The following is a 22,219-nucleotide window of genomic DNA, read 5'->3' on the forward strand; positions in this document are numbered from 1 at the left end:
ATACGAAGTATAAGATCAGGCCAAATTTGAGCATTTTTCCTCCCATCTGATCAAAGTCCTGATTACCGGCTGTCTCTCAAAGATACAGCGCTATTATTCTGCAGTGTGAGGTACGTTCAGTTATTTTGCCTTCCCGATCCGCTCTGAAAACGGTCACGGCCGACAATCGTAAATGTTAAACCGGTTCAATATTACCGATTGCAAATCTGTGTCGTCAATACAAAGTTTGGCTGATCCAAAAACTCCGTGATTGTGATGTGAAACAAAACGATAGCGGTAATGATTAGGAAGCGCACTCCATCTTGCACCGTTGCATCTGACACAAAGTAGGTGTTGACAATTGTAATGTACATAAACAGAAAAGCTAAATGCTGGCCTAGCTTCTATTTCTACTTCTACTACTATTTGTATTTTCACAGCCTGTGGCCTCTTGCTGCCTCTCGATGTCAATCTCGGTACTAAGACACATCTGATTTGGGCTTTGGGGGATGAGACTCCAGATTGTTGTGAAAATGTGTGTGCTGTTGGTCATCTCAAGTACACCACACTTAACTGTAAGTGCGCACGCTGGTCATTTGTGGGTTTGATCAGGTGATAAAAGTCGGTATGTGCTTCAGTGAACTGGTAAAGGATTGAGCAAAAACTACAAACGCAAAATGTGTTGAAATTTGTGGAAGGGTGACATGACATAAGAAGAGAGACTGCAAATGGTCGACTCTTATCACAAACGATCCGCCAAACAAATCCAGTGATTCAGAAGTCATTTTCCCTAAAAAAAAGAAATGTTAAAATCACGTACTGTATTTGTTGTATGATTGTATTGTAGTAAAGTTGAAGTTTTGCAGACAGTGTAAAGTCCTGAAAAGCGACACAATACTTCTACTCCATCTGAAAAAAATGACTTTGTTGCTGTATTCATATTACAATACGTTGTCGTTGACAGTGGCAGGTTAAAGGTTGCAATCAACAAAGAGTTAAAGCAACTTTCATCAAACCCCAACTATAATATAAGATTCTTGTTCTGGCTCCATATCTCTTGTATTGGATGTCATTGTACTGTAAGTGTTTGTTTTCTTAACATTTTATTAATGATCACCAATGTATGCATGAACAGCATCATATGTGTATTACATCACGATGCAAAATCTTCAATTAATATTTAACAGAGTGATTCCTCTCGTGGTGACACGATAATAAATGGGCTGGTTTTGTGGAGGCAGTCCGCCAGTTTGTGCCCTCTCAAATCTCGTCTGCATTACACTTTTTATTTCACCAAGGCAGCGGTGAAATTTCAATATGTAATCCACGCTCCAGGAAAATAATGTTTCATGTGTGTTTTAGTTTACCTTCAAGTGTATTTGACATGCGGGCGGTTATTATTTGCAGTGTGTTTTGTCATTTTGAGAAGTTTCAGTTCGACACACAGAATCCTAATCAATCACATAGACCTGTCAAATTGCTAGCGCACAAACCTTTATCACCACGGCAACGTTTAACCATTTGCAGTGCCACAATATGTTTTTCATATCTGGTGACCTTTGCTCGGGTGGGATGCAGCCTACTCCTTGCACACATTTACTTTGTCATCATGGACACGGGACTTTGTCCTCTGTCTTTATGAGCCAGTCTCAAGTGTTCGCTCGCACTACGACTTGAATGTTTGCTGAATTTTAAATATTACTTAAAGGACCAGTGAAATTACATTAAACACAAACGGTAAGAACTCTGCAAATTATCTAAACTTTTTTTTGTTGTAGCATATACTGTAAAGAAATCCAATGTGCATCTTTTAACAACCGTAAGATAATTCTAAAAAGACTTCCTTAGTTATGTTATTAACGTCCAGTCTTCTACCGAGCTTCATTGAAGCGGATAAAGGTACAGTAATGTGATCCAACTTTTTTTTTTTTTTTTTTTCAACGGAATGCCAATTTTACGAAGGTCTCCCAATGTGTTGTGTAAGAAACACAGACTTGTATGCTTATTATCCATCCATCCATGCCAACTGTACACATTCATCTTTGAAACACCAAAATGCTATCTTTTGATAAAGATGTCAAATTGTAGCTATTTACTTGAACTCTTCCATAGAAAAGGAATAGATTTAGTGGTTGATTGTAATGTTTGATTCATTTGTGATTTAACCCAGTGAGCCAGCTCAAGTTTGGTTGTGAAAGGTGGATTCAGTTTGAAGTTCCTTATTCCTTCCTGCTCAATGTAGTAGAACGACAAGAGCTGACTGAAATCCGCATTAACGCACTTCGTGATGCTGAATGCTCCCTGAAAATAATGCAAGTAATAAAAGTGTTGACCACTGTATATTGAACCTTTACTTTGATATCCTTCTTTTCCACATTCTCTCTTTTTTTGATCTGTTGCAAATAACTCAACATTATTCTTAAGACCATTCGAATTAAGTTTGTCGGTTGACAAATTAAGCTTGGATTTTTAATCTGTTATGTTAAGGCTGTTTTAGAGTAAGGTGGAAAAACTAAATGTTGTAAAGCTACCTCCAGGGATAAGCAAAGTAACCGCAGTCTTTTTCTTTTTTTTTTATGGCATAATTCATGTGACACAGCAGGTGTGTGTGAGGATGTACAGGAGTGACAGTCCACTGGGGAGTTTTGCAGGATCCATCCAGTCCAAGTATGGCGTCATTTTACTAATCATTTGTTGTACTTCATATATTTTCCAGGTATCTGTTCTTTACTTGATAATTTAACATATTTTTGTCGGTCAGTTTGCGATCCAGTGCAGTGTTGACAGTAAATATTTATTTTTACTTTTGTGCTTAAGTACATGAAAGGGGACGTTTGCAGTTTAAAAAATAATAATAATAAATTCAACTTTTGTTAAAACTGTCTACGAACTCGTAGACAATGATCTGTAAAAAGCTCGCCTCTGATTTCATTTTTAAGAAACCAGCATGCCGAAGGAAGAACAACCAACACAAAACCAGCCAGTATCTGGTGTGACCAAGCAGACATGGCAGCTGTAAAGGGGCGTGTCACACAGTAAACTACACATTGTAGAGTGGCCTGTTATTGTGGGCAGCCTAAGGCACACCTGTGCAATAAAAAAGCGTTCACACCAGATACTGACTGGTTTTCCGACACCCCCCCCCCAGACCTCACCCAGTACATTAAAATTGCACATTTCAGAATGACCTTTTACTGTGGGCACCCTAAGGCACACCTGTGCAGTAATCACGCTGTCTCATCAGCATCTTAATATGTCAAACCTGTGAGGTTGATGGATTACTTTGGCAAAGGAGAAGTGCTCAAAAACAGATTTGTGAACAATATATTGTAAGTTCAGCTTTTGAAAAATAAATGTTGATATTTTTGTTCAGTATACTTAAGCACAGAGTGTGAATACTTTAGCCAGCTCCGGCCTCAAGTAATTTGCTGCATTTGTTGTGACAGTGGATACTCGGTCACAGATGAGGTGTCGTCACAGGTGTCATGTTTGTCGCGGCCCAACGCAAAGTCAATATACTGTAAGTAAACGCACCGTCCAATTTGAGCTGACGTCAGATCGGATTGACGAAGCGCAGCGCCGTCGCGTCGTGTTTCAACAGTGCGAAGGAAGGAGTACGCCACCTCCATGAACAAGACCATCAAGTATTTCCATTACAGAGTGGAGGTAAGGTCCTATGATTCGTCATTTGTGCTGAGTCATGTTTAATTAAAACCCTTCGGACTCTGTGCTGGACATTTGTTTCCACCTCGCTCCTTATTTTTTTTGGGGGGGGGGGGGGGTGGGGGGGGGTGGGGGGTGAACTAATGCAAAAGTAATGATTTTTGTCTGATTTTGTTATTTCCAACTTCAGCTCTGTAAATACATCAATAATACACCGTTTACGTCAAATTGTACCTTTTGGCTCTATCGTGACCACTTTGGGCCAACTGAAACCCATGATGTTAGTTAAAAACTGCTGCAGTAAAAGAAGCAAAAGAAATAATCAAATCTTTAAAATTACAAACCATGTCTGTACACGGCCAAAAACTGCCACGAACAAGCTGAAAGTGTCGTCAAATCGAACAAGGCCTTGAAGGGGTTAACATTGTGTTCTTGCTTTTGTTTTTGTTCCGTGTCAGCATCTCCTCACATGCGACTTGGACGGCGAAGAGCTGCGAGGCCTCACCGACTGTGTGGAGAGGCTCAATCTGCTGGACAAGATGGGTCGAGTGTGGGGCCAGAACATGCTGCTGGAGGTCAACGGGCCCGACCTGCTGCTCACGGACATGGAGACCAAGGTCAGTCACACCCGTTCTGGCGCGAGCCGTTCATTTTCATTAGGGCTCGTCTTCATTAGGGTCACCAGCAGCTGGAGAATTCTGTCATGGGGGAGCGGATGGGGGAGGCCATGGGGGGCGGTGACCAAGAATCAGCTCAGATGATGCGCACTGATAACAATGTGCAATGATCATTCCATTTAGTTTGTGACACTTTTTTTCCATCACTTCATACATATTCATATGCTATCCTGAAATTATTTTTCTGAAAGGACCTCATCGGAATAACTGTTGTTTTTAACTCAGTGAGCCATTTTCCACCTAAAATGTCAATTAAAATGCATTTATTTTCATGTTTATCTCATTAAATTATTGGTTAATTCACTGGTTCTCAAACTTTTTACATCAAGTACCACCTGTACCATGCTGACAATATTAAAATAGTCATCAAAAATGAACCTATTAATATTCCTAAAAGGTAGATATAATATTATTTGTAAGCCTCTGTAACATTATGCACTTTGTGAACATTAAAACTGCACTTAAATATAGGAAAATACAGTAAAACACCGACTAATTAAATAATGATTCAATTGAAATGTATTGTGAATAAACGTTGTATCTTAATGTTTGCAAAATAAAACTTGTCAAACATTAAATGAGAATGTATTGTGCTTAAAAGTTAAATATAACCAAACTATACTGGATTAAAATAAATTGAAACTAATGTAACACTATTCACAGTTTGAACACTTAATTTGGTGATTCGTTCGCGTAACGCTGGAAGGAACTAGTGGTACTCGTACCACACTTTGAGAAACATGGGGTTAATGTATTCATTGTAAAAGAAAAAATGCGTTTTACATATACATTTACCAATATTTGTATGATTACAATTACGTTAATTATAAATATTAAGATAAGGACCTTTTTTTTTTTAGTAAAACAGAGTGTAAAAGTTCAAATTATCACTAGTTGTTTGTTGGAATTAACTATTTTATATATTTTCCAAGCTCATTTTTACTTTTCTTTTTGAAAACTCATACGCGTACAAAAGAAGTAAATCAATAAATTATTTAATAAATAACAATAATAATAATAATTAATAAATAAATAATATAAAATAAGGCCCATAAGAACAAATGTTTGTCAACCCTAGTGAGGTCAAGCCTTAATGAAAATGGATGTACAGTATGGCTAATAATAAGGTCAGTGACATTCATGTGGTCAACATTTGATGAGAATAATCTTCTTATTCTTATGAAATAATGTTGGACTTACTCTCAGGAGGTTCTGGAGTCCATTCATCTGTGTGACATTCTGGAGCTGAAGGCGGCATTGGACACTTCGGCGTCAAACTCGCTCCTGACGGTGACAGTCAAACCCAGCAGGAAACACACCACTAGCATCTTCCTGTTCCACTGCGAGGACGTCAGGGTGAGAAAAGCCCTTTATTACGGCGATTTGCAAAATGTGGTACGAGGGCTCTCTGTGGTGGGACGCAAAAGAATCACGGAATTAATTACAAATAAAATGTGCAACATTTAAAACATGAAATACAGTCAGACATTTTAGGATGACGCTTGGAGCTGCCCATACGGGACATTTTTTATTATTTTGTTTTACTTTTTATGTAGAGTACATTTCTTACTTTCAAGTACAGTTCAGTTGTATTTAACTTTGGAGTAAAATTCATCACATTTAATCTTTAAGAACTGTTTGTATTTAAAAATGTAAGAACAATTTGCATTATGTGCAATTCATTTTAATTAAGTCATTATTTTGGAAAAGTTGTTTTATTTTCCCATTTTTAGGCACAGTGTTATAGTTCAAACTGCATAATATTTCAATGACCATAATATTAAATACAAATTACATTTTAAGAAGAAAACCTCTGCCTCATTTTTGATCAGCACTTACTTAGAAGGCTACAATTTTTTAATGTTGGTCATGAAGGTGGTACCTGGAGAGCTACGTATATTTTTGAGGCCCTACTTGTTTTATAAAGTTTCCGAACAACTGCTTTACACACCGTGAAGTGAGCCCGGAAATGAAATCTCTTGTCTTGCTTTCAGGCTGATTACGTCCAACGGGGTCTCTCACAAGCATGTTTAAGGTAGGAACAACAACGAGCATCAACCCGCTGAGAATTTAAATGAACTTTGACACTTTGGACGTTGCAGTGCAGCACATGAAAAAGCGACAACCCCAAGTAAAGTTGAACCTGAAGAGAAACCCCCCGAGTGGGCCCCTCCCGATTACAACGGTGAGCCTATTAAGACGCTGCATCGACAATAATAACAGGGTGTTTGTTTAAACCTGGTTTTGGTTGCCCACGTAGAGGACACTGACCTGGTTGTAGCTCTGAAGGATGTGGATGACGATGAGGAGGAGGAGGAGGAGGAGGAGGAGGAGGCGAAGGCCCCCAACAAAGAAGAACCGTTGCATCCTCCGCGACCTTACACAGAGCTGGACAGAAACGTGGTATGTAAAAAATGGATTCGATAAACATTACAGTGTGAACTGCAGGTAGTATAGTAAGTCACATATAAGTAAGTCAAGGAGGGTGTAATTTGAACAAAATAGACATATACTTTTTGCCATATTTGTTAAAGCTGTCAGTCTGAACTGATTAGTGAAGTGAGACTTCATTGAAATCTTGCTAGCAGGTTTCAAAACTGACAATTTTAATCCCAATTAATTGAATCCTCTTTGGATCTCCCTCTGGGATATTTGTTTCATGAAGAGGCCTCTGCACACCACGTCATGGCATCCTTGTGGGTTGCCACACAAAATAACTCTTTCCAAAACAACAACAACAACAACAACAACAAATGGCACACTGTCTTGTAAACAATACCAAATGTAAACAGGCAAGACTTGTCAAGTAGCAGTTCGAGTCTAAATCAAATCTCATGGATACCGAGTCCATATCAAGCGGAGTCGTTCATAAATCCTACAAATTGGTGTTTTTAATTACTTTGGTAATTGTAAATCATCGTTCCATTCTTACTCTGCAGGACATCTTAAATCACATCGTCAGTGACATTGAGATCTTCATGGGAAAGGTGGCCGCTGCAGTGGCGAAAAATGCCCAGAAAAAGAAGAAAAAGAAAAAAGGAAAAGGCACGTGAATGCAGACAAAGTAGTTCAGCTTCAATTGCAGATTACAACTCAATTGCATGTTCAACTATACCTCAACTCCATCTTGATTGTTTGTCAGTAATGGCCGGGATGCCGCCAACGCTGGAGTTTGCAGAGTGTCTTCAAAAGATCAAATACGGTTTCAACCTTCTGGTGTGTGTTAACACTATTCTCGGACTTATTTTGACTTTCCTCACACACACACACACACAAAACCCCAAACACTTTTGTTTTTCTTTATTAAATGCATTAAAATAATGTTTTCGTGTCTACAGGTGGCGCTGAAGGGAGAGATCGATAACCCGGGTGTGTCCGAATTTGTGCACTCCTTGTTCTCTGCGTTAGGATTTGTAAGTTTCACAACCAAAAACATCACACGAAAATATCAGTCCATTTATTTTCTGTAGTGTTTTTGCTCAAACCTCGCAACGCGCCTGCCAAAGACCATTCCAACGTCAAAATATTCAGTTCATTTAGTACTAGAGACAAAACCATTCAAATTAATAGATGTAACAAAATTCACCTCAAATTCAACATTTCTCAGCATATCTAAATCATTCTAACATCCAAATGTTCAACATTTCAAACGCTCGTAATTGTGGGTCTCACGTTCTACATTTTCGACATTTCTAATTCATTCGACAGCATTTCACTTCAGCGTCATTTCATCAATTTGTACACAAATTGCCATTTTTACAAAAATAACCATTTCTAACCGTCTCTGTAAATCTCCTTGGAGAGCACGGGTGTACCAGTGACGCGCGGTGAGGTTCATGATTGGTGAGACACTGACTACGTTACGTGACTGTCTGGAGCTCGATGAAGCTCAACTCAACACTGCCACACCGTACATACCAGACTCCACTGTGAACTTTTTGTGGCTTTTCTGGTCGATAAGAAAGACTAAATGTCACACACTTTCATTAAATATATTAGACAGTCTGTTAAACGTCAGTAAGCGCAGTACATGTGATACAACGTATATTATTGGCGATGTACTGAGGAAACGCCAATGTCTCTTGTGTGAAGCCACGCACCAATCACAGCCTGCCTGAATGGATGTGTTCGTGGTCTCTTGAAGCATCATGGGAGGGATGACTCAACGTGACTCGTAGCTGCGCCTCCTATGCATTTAAACAGGAAATATGAAAATTCAGTTATTTTAAAGAGGAAATCATTGGAATTATTGGATTGAAAAAGAAAATCAATGTAAAGCACGGACGGACCATAGAACTAAAATAAATAAATAAAACATCCATCCATCCATCCATTTTCTGAGCCGCTTCTCCTCACTAGGGTCGCGGGCGTGCTGGAGCCTATCCCAGCTGTCATCGGGCAGGAGGCGGGGTACACCCTGAACTGGTTGCCAGCCAATCGCAGGGCACAGAGAAACAAACAACCATTTGCACTCACAGTCATGCCTACGGGCAATTTAGAGTCTCCAATTAATGCATGTTTTTGGGATGTGGGAGGAAACCGGAGTGCCCGGAGAAAACCCACGCAGGCACGGGGAGAACATGCAAACTCCACACAGGCGGGGCCGGGGATTGAACCCGGGTCCTCAGAACTGTGAGGCTGACGCTCTTACCAGTCGGCCACCGTGCCGCATAAATAAAACAATTCAATGTAATCATAAGGTTTTTTTTTACTATTCACATGCATTGGAAAGGAAAGGCCACCAGGTGGCAGTGAGGCTCTGCCTCACTTGCCTACCCTGACCGCACGTCACTGAGGTGTACCTAATGCTGTGACCGGTCACCTCCGCTCACCAGGTGGTATCTCATTGCTCTGAAGACGTGCCCCCGAGCATCGTGGCGCCCCTGCTGACTCCTCAGTGCATCTGTCTCATGAGCGAGGAGGTGTCCACAGAGGAGGACCAGCTGTGGCAGTCTTTGGGAGACGCCTGGAATATCCCCAGGTAGGAGGAGACATATTAAACCAATGGTATATTATCGGTACTTTCAAAATATTCTTCAATGTGGTTTGCAGCATCTTGACTTTTGACCCTTTTTTGATTAGCCTTGACAGCAGTGGAAAGGAAAAACATTCTGAAATGATGTGCCAATGACTTAATTGTTTGTGTCACCTATGCTTAAGTCTTGACAACACCCATACCTGTCCTTATCTTAACACAGTTTATACATTTATAATCATAATATTATGTTGTAGTATAATTTTTTGGAATACTTTCGATAATGTTAAAAATGTTTTTTTTTTAAATGCACTTTTCTAATGTCTAATTCATTTTATTCATATGTCACAACTTACTCTTGCAAAATTACAATTTATTTGTTGTTATGTTGCAACTTTAATATCATACAATTATGTTTCCCCCCCTCCCTGATCTTACAACTTAATTTTCATAAAATTGTGACTTTATTCTGGTTGTAATATTGCAATCTTTTTTGCAATATTCAACTTCATTCACGTACATTTTTTTTTTTTACTTTAGGATCACAAGTTTACAATTTATTTTTATCGAGAATACGTTTTTTTCACATTTGTTTTTTAAAAAAACATCATGATTTAATTCTTGCATTTTTAAAATACTCCTTTCTACAATTGTAAAATCAAAAATGGTAGAATTGCATTTTTTGGGGTAATTTTAAGGTAAAAAAAAAAAAAGTGTCTAATTGTGTTCATATATCAAGCTAGATAGCAACAAGAAGATGTCAGTTTTGAAAATAACTAACAAGAGCTTTAATGTGAGGTATTTGTTCATGGTTTGTTACAATACATCTCTTGTACGGGATCCCATTCGATTGTGCAAGTTTACCTAATATAATGGCCAGTCATTATAGGGGCACCTCAAAGTGCTTCTTGCCTTTGCGCAGCACCAAATGGCCCGAGGATGACGAGGACATCCCAACATACACTCTGGAGCTCTTTGACGGCTGGCAGCCTCCTGAGCTGAGGGAGGCCCCCGCAGCCGCCGCGAAGACCCCGGTGAGGGCGCGAGAGGTTCGACAGCCCCCGCCCAGCAAGGTGAGTCCTCATAAATCCTCTCTTAGTGGACTAGAAAAAAAACAAATAGCAGGAGGACATTTTCTTTCTTTGTGTAGACCACCACCAAGACGACGCCGGCACCTCGTGCTCCAGTAACACAACCTGCAAGGATACCTGCGATGTCAAGGTGCAAGCTTACAAATATATACAGTACAATTTGCAAAATCACCTATTTGTGTTTTTTATAGCCTATTCTTCATTATTCGCTGAGAAACTCACCCACATTATTTGCGCTCGTTCTGAAATGCCCGAAGATGCCACAAGATGGTGACAAAGCCTTGTCTAAATAGGAAAGTAGTACAATTGGTCCAAGAACGTATGTCAAAGTGATACATCTTGACTGAGGGACGAGCTTTGAATGTTTAAGTTTAATTTTAGCCTGGGTTGTTACAGAGAGTCTTCGCAGCATCTGCTTGTACATGCCTAATTAAGAGTACGTTTTTTCTATAGCAAATAATCTGAAAGCCATTTGTTTTTAAGGGGAATGCTTTAAGATAAACTGTTTGGGGATTATAGTTTGTGGTATATTTATGGTTTAAACTATTAATATAGGAGATTTTATATTTACGGGGAACGCCTTTTTTCACACAAGCCCTCCCTTATGCAAATATGAATATTGAATCAAATTTGTGCGTGAGTCAGAACCTATACTACAACTGCAATAATGTCAGTCATAATTACAGTAAATGTTTATATAGGTTTCTTTCACGGACCCCCAATAGGGATGTGGGTAGTGCCGCTTTCTGGCATGTGCAACATGTGTGGACGCACAGGGCATCATTTACAAAAATGCTGGCGATGTGAAATGGTTTGCTATTGGTATCATGACATGGAAATCACTGACGTTTGTTTAAGGAGAATTGAAGGGTTTTGCTGACATCTTTGTTGTTTTGAAGATCTCTGTATTTGAGGGAAGAGCAATGGCCTGCCGTTCATTGCAGCTTTAATTCACATTTTGGTCCCTTTCTTTCCAGGCCGCAGGAGAAGAAGCTGCGTCGCATGCGCGTCACGCACGACTTCATCTCGAGGAACGACAGAGAGCTGACTATCAGGAGAGGCGAAGTCGTGGAGGTGACACGTCGTCCAATCCGTTTCAAAGACAAAATTAAAATAACAATAAAGATAATGTAAGAACTATGCATCCTGTAGCTGCTGGACGTGACCAAGGAGTGGTGGAAAGTGAGGAACAGCAGAGGGGAAGAAGGTTTCGTCCCCAACAATGTCCTCACTGTTGAAGATGAAGAAGAAGCTGATGACGCGGTGACTGCTACGCCACCTTACAACTTATTACATTACATTTGTACTTACTGTATTATAACTCTTTCTGACATAAGGAACAATTGTCTGTCGTTTATATGTTAAAGCAAATGTCTAGGGAACGAATCATATCACTCTGTATCAAATGAAACGTCAACAGCTTAAATCTTTACTTTTTAGGAAAGTAAATCAATAGTTTGTCTTCTTCTTAGGAAAGGAACGCTGCAGGCGTGCAATGTTTCATTACGTAACAGTTCAACCAGTACATTTTTATACTATAAAACCACGAATAGTGTTTGTTATTGCTTTTTTTTTTGTTCATCTGAAGAGCTTGTGAAAGGCAGAAAGCTGCCAGAGGCTGAGCTGCATTGTGTTTGTTTTTACGGACTGGGCGTGTGGCTAGAGCGCGGGGCAGTTAAAATTATTGCCCCTTATCTAAAATGTTCTGTGTGGAAACCCGTCTCATTATATTTCATAATTGCTCCTGATAATCGTCATTTTTATGATGAAGATCTTTAGATCCTCTCTTTCCTTCCTCAGCCCACTGGAGGCTCTCCTGTCTTAAGCAAGAAGTCCAAACCAGCAGAGGTGAAAGCCTGGCTTGAACACATGGGCTTCACAAAGATGTAAGTACAGCACTACACACAGAACAATAATAAGTACACCTGCACAATCGAATGAGACCCTAGCACTTGTCCGATTCGTGCAGTCTGACGAGAACCGGGCAGCAAACTGTAAAAAAAATGGCAGTCATAATTTGTCAGCAAATGCGAGAAAATGTAAATAATAGAAACCACGACAAATGATTGACACCTCGAAAGTTTTTCCTCGGGCGTGGTGGTTTCTCAAATTCAATTATATGCACAAGATGGGACAAGATCAGAGACAGCTGATTTTTCTCTCTCTGCGCGTATTTATCATTTACTAATGTCAGATCATTATGACAGTTTGAACAAAAGTGACAAAAAGTGATTTTTTTTTTTTTTTTTTTTTTTATATTTAAAACTCCCCTTTTATGCGACATTGTTTTTGTAAATTCTACAGATCTTTGTTGACTTTAGCCCGACTGTGGTGCTCACACTTTGGTCCTGTTGTTCTTTTTCTGTTCTCGCAGCACGGTGCGCTGTCTGGGCGTGCTGAGCGGCTCCATGCTCCTGAGCATGACCCGAGAGGAACTGAAGACGGTGTGTCCAGAAGAAGGCGGGAGGGTCTTCTTCCAATTACAAGCTGTCCGCTCCGCCGCCCTCGCTGTGAGTGACAATTGTTCCATCTGTTTCCATGGAGACCATCTAGAGACAAATACTGCGTGTGGCGTTTACGCTGTTACTTCTGTTTCCCCCGCAACCATAGGCTGCAAACTGAGGCGGAGAGCGGTCATGGAGAGAACATCACCAGAATCTTAAGCTCACGACAGACAAACTGCTTATCATTTTTACATTGGCACTTTTCGCATTAGATATGACACATATTTATGCATATGTAACAAATCACTGGGATTTTTACGTTATTATACACTCACTGGACTTCAAAATTCAGCATTTACAAAGATAGTAATGCTAGCTTTTGATTGACACACTCACAAAAATATCAATTTAACAACAGCAACAACTCTCACATTCACACCCATGGACAAGTCAATTCAATTCGGGAGTACCCAGAGAAAACCAGGAAGGCCGGAGCTGAGATTTGAACAACAAAAACCGTGGCGCTGTGACACAGCCATGCTACCATTTTTCTCATAATGTACAGTATATGTTTATATTCTGCTGGTTCACTTTACAATCTAAATTTCATTAAATTATATAATTTATTCCCACCTGTCTATTCTCTTAATTTCGGGGCTTTTTTTTTTTTTGGTGCAATTAGATTTCAGCCTCTATGTGTTGCTATGTCAATCCAGTCTGACCAGGGCCTTCCGAATCAGTTCTGGCCAATGTAATTTAAAACTATATTAGCAATGGGAGTGTTTTTCTACCAATAAGAGTTCAACTTTGCCTCACAATACTGTCAGCATTTTTCCATCCAATTATTATTGGTTGGTCAGAGAAAAACCGTTACAGCCAAATTCGAGCAGCAAAACACGCCTGTTGCAATATGCAGACATTAATTCATTTAATGATCAGCATCTCTGGTGAGTATGGTTTATTTTATTTCTTTGAGGTTATTGTCATGTTATAAGATAAATATTGACTCTGAACTGCTCCAGAGGACGCAAGTGGCATATTTGCTTGCTGTTATATTGCGATTTTGTATAACATTGATGGACGTGATAGAGGCAGTATTAAGAGGTAGATTAAGTGGGGTTAGCCCCCACTTGGTACAGGTACCAAATGCACAGCCTGCCTCTGGTTGACTGAATGCTATCAACGAAGCAATGGTTAGCTAATTAATGAAGGGTGTTTGCGCCTATTACTTGTATTTGATAGTAATCTGCACACATTTTGAAACGGCAGAATAGGGAAGCGTATTGCTTCGTAGTTACCCTTTTTGTTTTTAAGCATCAACGTTCAGAGACGGAAAATACGTCGTATTCTCGATCGGTTTTGTCAGTGTCTATTTAATACATAAGTGGAACTATATTGACCAGAACGGACTGTGTTCGCAGTTCAGTCTTGGCTTGGGTTGGGTTGGAAATGAAAACGAGCACTTTTAAAATCGTAAAACAAAATACCAAGTTATTTGTGCAGCTATTGCAGAAAATTAGATACAAGCGGCACACAAAAAGCCAATTTTGAATACTGTGCAGTATAGCGTTTAACAACAAAAAGGTAAACTTTAGAAACATCTGGTGGATGAAAAACAAGTTTCAGTCACAAGGAAAATGCTTGAGAGGAGAATATAAAATGTTATGTGACGTATCCTAGAAATAAAAACGATACCAGTCACAGTAATACATCATGAATAAACGTGCTTTATTGTAACTGCTCAGGCATAACATGTTAACTCTCATCAAAGACTTGTGAATCCGTTGTGAGCTGATCTAACTACAAGCTCATACAGTATGCAGAAATAACAAAGGCATTGGAATACTTGATTAACAAAAAGCGTAGAAATAACTGTTTTATATTCAACATGAATATTTCTTGTACTGTCATCTATGTAATGTGACGAGAGAAATGAATGCAACTTTAGGAGAACTTGTGCATATTAAAAAGCATTACATTAAAAGTGGAGTGGCTGATGACAAAATATATCTATACCAAGGGGTGCAAAAGTAGGAATAGTTTTTATAATAAAAATAATAGCTTTATCAAGTCACAATAATAATAACATACAAATGATCATTTAGTACAATCTTTTATGTGCTCAAATCGCTGGCCTTTAACATTTATTTTACATTCATATAGTCAATCATGCACTGAGGTCTTTATTGTTGGCAATTCCTTGTCGTGCTTCTCGTGAATTTACACATCATCACCACTGTGTTGTTATTTTCTGAAACATACTTTGTTTGGGGGAGGCCTGGTGATCAAGTTGGGCCATTCAATTGACCGTAAGAAATATTAAAACAATAATAAAGAACTTGGTGTGACTCTTACAACTGCACCCCCTTGTATATTCATTTATCGTCATACTGTTTATTTACTTATATTTTGCCCATCAATAGTTTAAAAAAAGTTCACGACTTATTTTTTAAACTGCAGACTGCAGTGTGAAGACGAATGTAGCCTTTTTGTGCAAGAAACAAAACTGCTGATTAGCTCACAAATTCTTCTTATGGTGAACACTGGATGGAATAGATCACAAATTGCCTTAAGATGAACACTGGATGGATGGATTTTTTTCAGACATAGATACATTATTTCTCCCTTTGATGTACAACACTGGTGGAATCTGCATTAGCCTCAACTAGTTTCTACTCAAGAGTCGATACATTAGCATGTATGCCACAGTGTGTGATTAACGTGACTAAATGTTGCCTTTAAATGCAAATGTAACAATTACTAGACAGGAAGTAAAAAGAAAGTGCGAATTAGATTAGTAATAGATTGTGTAAAAGAAGTGGACCATGCATCTATGGCGCCACCTACTGGTAAACTGACTATTAAGCTATTTTAAGCTAACAGACGAACCAAAACTGGACTTATTAGCTAACACAAAATAAGACCTTTCATAGGCAGCCAAAAATATTGTTTAAAAAATGTTTACATTATTTTTCTATTTTTTGTATTTGTCTTTATTGGTGTACTGCTGTGATTCCTAACCAGTGTGCCATGAGAGATTATCAGGTGTGCCGTCAAAAATTATCCAATTTACTCAAGTGGTCTGAAAATTATTTCTACACTACAAATAATGTATCTTTGTTCAACTGTCTAAGTCAGCAACTTATAGTGACAGGCAGAACAATTGAATGATCTTCCACTAGATGGCAGAAGATACATCATTAACCTGTGTATACACTTTTTGTGACATTTTTGCTTGGTGGTGTACGGTGACAATTTTTCAAATGTAAAATATGTGCTTTGACTCCAAAAATGTCTGAAAGTACTGGTGTAATGAATTAAACCTTAAACAAGAGAGGCGCAGACGAACTCTTGACGGAGCTAAGAAAACATGCAGGAGGGGGAAGGAAAAGGCAGCCCCTGTTGGCCGTTTGCGCCACTGTAAGAGAACGTATCTGCTGGGTCATAAAACAAGCGACACAAAAATTTCTTAAGCAATTACAAAGGGCAACACAAGTCCACAATGACCAAGCAGCAACACAACGTTAAACATTAACATAATCAGAGTAATATGAATACAAAAATCACTACCCTTTCAAAAATACTTTTTGGATGAAACGCCAACACTGTTACGTACGTCGCAGCGTATCACAGAACATAAGTGCATCCCTTTAGCTTAGCATATCAGCTAAATGACAAAATGAGGAGAAATGACGAGACGAAGGCAGGCAAAATCACTCACTGGTCACATCGTTAGGCACACTTACGCAATCTAATAAGATCTAATGCAAGAGCTACATTACGAGTTTTTCCTCTGCAAATAATAAGCGGTTTTTTTTAACACTGTTGGAGGGGTATTGAATTAACAGGACGTTTATAGGAAATGTGTACCTAATGAAGTGGCTGATGAATGTGTATTCCCTCCTACCCCGGCCATGGGTGTTAGGCGTTTATTAAACTTTATTTATTTAGAGAAATGGACATTTTTATAATTTGGGATTATTTTCTTATGTTTTTTTTCCCCACACATAAATAATTAATCAAGTAACGATATTAGGGTTGGGTTACCTGCATGGTGGGTCTCAGTCCCGCGAATAGAGTGGCAATGCTGTACACTGGTGCCTTGAGATACAAGTTTATTTTGTTCTGTGACCAGCTTTGTAACTCAAAACTCTGGTATCTTAAATCCTCTTTCTTCATAGAAACAAATGGAAATGCCATTAATCTGATCCAAAATCCAAACCAAAATTTTATAATGTGTTTTTAATAAAGAAAATAGAATTCTTTACTATTGTACTTTATAAAACCATCCAGTAATTACATAATTAAACGGAATATAAAGAATACAAAAATTTGTGGATCATGATCAATTCTTTGTGGCTCCTTCTGGTGTGCATGACTTGGCCACTGGGGACAGTACACATGTGTATATTGTCTGACTGTGTTGATGCACTGTATTCAAATACCCGTAAAGCATTATAACACCGCCAAATAGACGCTATTCGTTACCCTGTCTGTGGCGTTTTGCATTGTTTCTTAGCATTAAAATAATGGACTTAAGGCAAAGCTATGTGGTTGTTTAAATATACAATAATTGTCTTTGCTTTATGTTGGGCTTGACAGTGAACTAATACTGGTAGTGCCATTAAACAGCTTGAAGCTTCTTTTTGAAGAATTGTTCGCTATCTGCTGAGTTCAATGTCACCATTAAATTTTGCTCCCAAGTCAAAGCATACAAAAAAAACCGCTACGACAGCTCATATCTAAAAAAAATCTTAAATCAGATCACTCGTATCTCAAGGCAACACTGTACATGCTTTTAAATCCTTCACATAGATGTTAGGTGGCCTGAATGAGATTGTGGACATTATGGGATGTGAGGTTAGATGGCGCTCAACAGGTGAAACACAAGTATTTGAGCTGTGGCATGTCAAGTTTGAATCGCTACAAGAAGCAAGCAACAGTCCGAACCATGACCCGGCATGGTGTGCTCATACATGGTCAATGAGCAGATAAAAAAAACAAGACATACCATTTAAAAGTGTGGTGAAACTTAGAAAGATATTTTAAAAAGAAAACCGTTTTTTTCCCCACATTAAGAATGTCCTAGACTGTATTTCTGATTTTTATTTTGATTGAAAAAAAACGATGCTTTTCTTTTTCAAAAATAAAATTTATAAGTGAGCTCAAACTTTTGAATCGTAGTATATATATATATATATATATGCAAACTCTCTGGCTGGTTGGTGGGCACCTTGCCTTACATTACAGCTTGCTTTAAATAACTCATTTAATCAACATGCAGGCATGCAAATAAAAATAAAACAAATCCCCTTCAGTTACACTCTTGTTATAACAATCGATTCTAGATGCAGCTAGTGCTGCATAAAGAAGAATGAACAAGGCACTGTGAACTCTTGGTGCTTATGTACAGTGCGATGCATGCAAAGGAACAACCGATAATAATATTAATAGTAATGTTTTTTTTAAACCTTCAGGTCTGTGCGGTCAATAAGGAATGAGTGTGGAGGGAGCGTTCTTCATGGCCACAAAGAGGCAAAGAAGCTCTCCTGCTGCTGCTTGAATGCACGTCAGATTTATGGGACTCCACAAGAACGTCATCATTCTTACTCGCTCCTCGTGGAATGTTTGCTGAATTCTGCCAGAAGCACGAAGGAATAATAGGAATCGCGCTTGTCGCTGTGCTTTGTGCCGCAAAAATTTGCTTTTGCAGTGTATCCAACATTCATCAAAGAACTCCGCTTAAAGATGCATCACATTGTGTACACATAGATGGATGGATGGGTGGATGGATAAGTGGATGGATGTCAGTACCCTAGCCGACCTTCATGACGCCGTGTGCGTGAGGGTTTGAAGTGCGCAGGTAGGACTAGCTCCTTACGACAACCTCGGGTGCCACACGACATGACGGATGATGTTCAGCAGCACCTGGGCAGAGGACCCATGCACAGGGAGTCCTCCTCGCTGATGGTCTCCAGCTCCTCGGTGCGCACGGCGTGGGTGATGAGCTGCAGCTCCTCGGAGAGCGTCTCGCTGCGGTACGCCACCCGGATGTCGGGGAGGTTGGTGCGGCGGATGTCGTTGCTCTCCGGGCCCTCTTTGTAATAGCTTGGGCCCAACCAGTAGCTTTTGGCCTGGGGAGACAACATGGGGGATGCTATCACTTGTCAGTCCTAGACAATTTGATTTGAGCTTCAATTGTGTGCTTGTTATGTCTTGAAGCGGTCGAAGAATTCTGGATTTTTACAGTGATGTACTCTGTTGTAACAATCATTATTATTTACATTTAAAGACAAAATTGTTTGATACAGTTCTTGTGTTGGATTATATTAAATTGCGCAGGTGTACCTAATGGAGTATGAGTGCATGTTGGCGCACTTGATACCACTGTTCTATTCAGACTAGGCATGTACCAATTAAGACCCGACCAATATGGATTTCTTTACGCCGATGCTGATATTTGGCAGAATAAACCGATTAATCTGCAGATTAACCAATTAATCTGCATATTAATTAACAAATATATATAATGAATCAAATAACTTATGTTTTGGTCCCTTGAGGCTTGAAACAATTAAGCTATGAATTACATGCAAACATTTGACTGTTTTCCAGTACTTTGCCCTTTATTGTTTGTTTAACAAACATTTCAAAATAATACATTTTAGAGCTGTAATTGCAATACTGTGATACTGCAATATTTTTGCTCACGGTTATACCATCAGCATCTGAGACTGGTGTCGCAGTTTGAACACAAAGGAAAATTAGGCAATGAAATACAGTAGAGATACAGTCGAGATAAACGCATAGGATGCCATGTTATCACTGTCTGTTAACAACAAAATAATTGAAGTAAAAAGAAATACAAGACTGCTTCTTAAAAAAAAAAAACAAGTTCTCAACAAAATTGACAGGACAGCTTTTGTGATAATTGATCACATTATCGCTTACTTCTCTTTGCTCAAAGTGCCGTGTCGCAATGTAGCATCCATTTTGCGGAACATAATTTGCAATCACCTAAAAGTGTTGTTAACCATGTCCTTTAAGTATTGCTCTCCACACGGCTGTCATGCTCCTACCTAGGAAGTATATGTTAGGCTGCTCTTCTAGTATTGTGCATAGTATTCAGAGGATTTTTAAAAGTACAGGGTACTGTACAGCCGTTGTGTATCGCCACTGATACATCCCTACTTTGCACGATTAAAGACGAGTAAAAAACAAACTCATCACTTGTTTAAAATCAAGAAAGCAGTTTACCTTGTGTGAAAAGCCACTCATGAGAACACTGTTTCTTGCCAGCTCGCACATGTCACAGGAACTCAACTTCCACACTTGAGTAGCAATGCTGTACTCCTCCATGAGAGGCTCCTGGACACACACACACACACACACATACACACACACTGCTCACTACTTGTGACCATTTACTGTGTTATGCAAACTGTACTCATTCGACAAATGAAGCGTCCTTGCGCTGACCTTGGTGAAGTGGAATTGGAGGGGGTCGTCAGTGGACAGGGACACCATGAGGCCTCTTGACAGGTACTCTGGCAGCGGATTGCGGTGGTAGCTCAGGAACAGGCTGTTGTTGCTTAGGGGGGACATGGCGATGCCGATCTGGGCCAGGTAGTACAAATACTGCAGCACAGGGGCCTAAGGGGAAAATGCCAAAGACATTTGCTAATAGAAGTGAGAGTGAGCATTTGCTTTATCGCAGCGGATGAGTTCCACACCCACCTGTAATAAGTAGGCTTTACACGATCAGGATTTTAAAAAAAAACGATAACTGATCACCGATCCGATCACAAGATGGAGGAATGTGTCTATTTAAATAATCTGTTCATTTACTGTATATACTTGTGTACTTAATTGCTCAAAACAGTTTATTTACAATAAATAATGTATCGTTGGTCCTCTATTTATGCCAGTGAGGCATAGTGACAGACAGAACAAATGAATGGTCTTCCATTAGATGGCAGGAAGTACATACAGCAATTAATGTATCCACTTTTTGTGACATTTTTGTTTGTTGGTGTGCCGTGAGATTTTTCAATTGTAAAATATCTTCCTTGGCTCCATAAAGGTTGGAAATCACTGCTCTAGTCAGATCATGTATTTTAATAAGTCAGGTCAAACCAACATTACATGACAGAAATAATGGGCGCTAACTTGCTATAATTAAATTACTTTGTTTTTAATTAAATTACTTCACCCACACCGAAACCTTAGCGCATGATTCGACAGAACGTCCAACCGTTCGTGCTACCGCTAGCTTGCTAGGCTACATAACATTTTATTGCCTGCTTGTGAGCCGTATTGTATTAAAAGTATGTGAACATACCTGAAGCATACTCATACTTGTGATTTTTGTCCCTTTTCTAGGCAGAATTTTGTTTTAATATATACAGTATTTATACACATATTTCACGTTAGGAAAAATCTCATTGCATACACAAAAAGTAATGAAATAATGATGATAATCTTGTCTCACTGTACTCACAAATTCACTTGCTCCGTGTAAAATTTGGGCTTGTTTCGTTGAACACAAGGCTCTTATTCTGTAGTATGAATAGCAACTGATTGATATACACCGCCGTTGAAGCCCAGGCCCGCGGACCAGATCCAGCCCTCAATATCATTTTATGTGCCCTGCAAAAGCTTGTCACAATTTTTAGAACTAGTCATAAAAATGCTAATATTCTAATGCAGGAACAATTTTGTAATATGATGGGGTGATTATTAGAGTTCCCACACAGACTTTATTTGGCAATGGAAAAGACGTGCCTTGCACTCTAGCTGCACGCTGTCATGATCTGTGTTTTTGTTGACGTGATTTTGGATTACATTTAGTTTTCCTGTGTTGTTTGGTTTTCATCTCCACTTGTTCTCGTCAGCCCTCTCTACCATGTGTCAACCGATCAGCTCCCTCTAGCCACTTATGTCGTGTCCAGGTGTGCCTCGTTTCACGTCAATTTGTGTTTACTTCCCTGGGTTTGTTCAGTCTGTGTCAGATTATTGTCGCTCTCAATGTTTCCCTTGTCATGTTATGTTTTTGTTTGTGGTGATTTTTACCTTAGTGTTTCTTTGTTACTTTGAACCTTGAATTTTGGACTTTGTTGATTTAGAATTTTTGAAAATTCCATGTGACTTTTGCCTTCTTGTTTTTGAAAATAAACATTCTTTGGAGACTCCTGCACTACTGCCTTGCCTTCCCATATCTCTGCATTTGGGTCCACCCTTTGCCTTCACGAAAACATCAACCTTAACAGACTTGTCCATAATCAAACACAGTGTTTCTTAGATTCTGGCTAGTGGACGAAAAAAAGCAGTACAGTGCAAATGCAACTTACAAGGGGGCAACCATAACTTGGTTAATTGTAACTTCTACCA

General features: G+C 39.2%; 2 protein-coding genes across 10 annotated transcripts in view; one reads left to right on the forward strand and one right to left on the reverse strand.

Moving 5' to 3' along the window:
• The first annotated feature begins 1,334 nt into the window (after positions 1 to 1,334).
• eps8l3a (EPS8 signaling adaptor L3a) lies at positions 1,335 to 13,461 on the forward strand. 6 transcript variants are annotated; one of them, XM_061783421.1, is made up of 21 exons: positions 1,335 to 1,716; positions 2,150 to 2,291; positions 2,579 to 2,646; positions 3,426 to 3,499; positions 3,581 to 3,645; positions 4,101 to 4,259; positions 5,526 to 5,675; positions 6,314 to 6,354; positions 6,422 to 6,504; positions 6,580 to 6,722; positions 7,259 to 7,364; positions 7,462 to 7,535; positions 7,658 to 7,732; positions 9,155 to 9,300; positions 10,217 to 10,367; positions 10,445 to 10,515; positions 11,363 to 11,459; positions 11,538 to 11,648; positions 12,186 to 12,271; positions 12,760 to 12,895; positions 12,996 to 13,461. In XM_061783421.1, the coding sequence occupies exons 2-21, from the start codon at positions 2,274 to 2,276 to the stop codon at positions 13,005 to 13,007; spliced, it is 1,866 nt and encodes a 621-aa protein (XP_061639405.1). In that variant the 5' UTR covers positions 1,335 to 1,716; positions 2,150 to 2,273; the 3' UTR covers positions 13,008 to 13,461. The 6 variants fall into 6 exon arrangements, with proteins under 6 accessions (XP_061639405.1, XP_061639406.1, XP_061639410.1 ...); XM_061783422.1 differs by having other exon boundaries at positions 2,222 to 2,291; XM_061783423.1 differs by having other exon boundaries at positions 1,336 to 1,716; positions 2,582 to 2,646.
• Positions 13,462 to 14,536: 1,075 nt separating this feature from the next.
• The window catches only part of LOC133482998 (AMP deaminase 2-like), a 34,381-nt gene continuing 26,698 nt past the window's right edge, over positions 14,537 to 22,219 (reverse strand). For all 4 annotated transcript variants that reach the window (XM_061783420.1, XM_061783419.1, XM_061783417.1 and 1 more), the window contains 3 exons: positions 20,309 to 20,482; positions 20,087 to 20,197; positions 14,537 to 18,963 (listed from right to left, as the gene is read on the reverse strand). In XM_061783420.1, the coding sequence (XP_061639404.1) occupies positions 18,748 to 18,963; positions 20,087 to 20,197; positions 20,309 to 20,482 (501 nt within the window). In that variant the 3' untranslated portion in view covers positions 14,537 to 18,747. The remainder of the gene's footprint in view (positions 18,964 to 20,086; positions 20,198 to 20,308; positions 20,483 to 22,219) is intronic.

This window comes from Phyllopteryx taeniolatus, chromosome 9 (genome assembly GCF_024500385.1).
Source record: "Phyllopteryx taeniolatus isolate TA_2022b chromosome 9, UOR_Ptae_1.2, whole genome shotgun sequence".
NCBI lineage: Eukaryota > Metazoa > Chordata > Actinopteri > Syngnathiformes > Syngnathidae > Phyllopteryx > Phyllopteryx taeniolatus.

What these genes read in the sequence shown, in the direction of transcription:
- eps8l3a (XM_061783421.1), top strand. An exon ending in GCAGGATCCATCCAGTCCAA is followed by an intron (nt 2,647 to 3,425) that starts GTATGGCGTCAT and finishes TTGTTGTGACAG; the next exon opens with TGGATACTCGGTCACAGATG. An exon ending in AGGATACCTGCGATGTCAAG is followed by an intron (nt 10,516 to 11,362) that starts GTGCAAGCTTAC and finishes CTTTCTTTCCAG; the next exon opens with GCCGCAGGAGAAGAAGCTGC.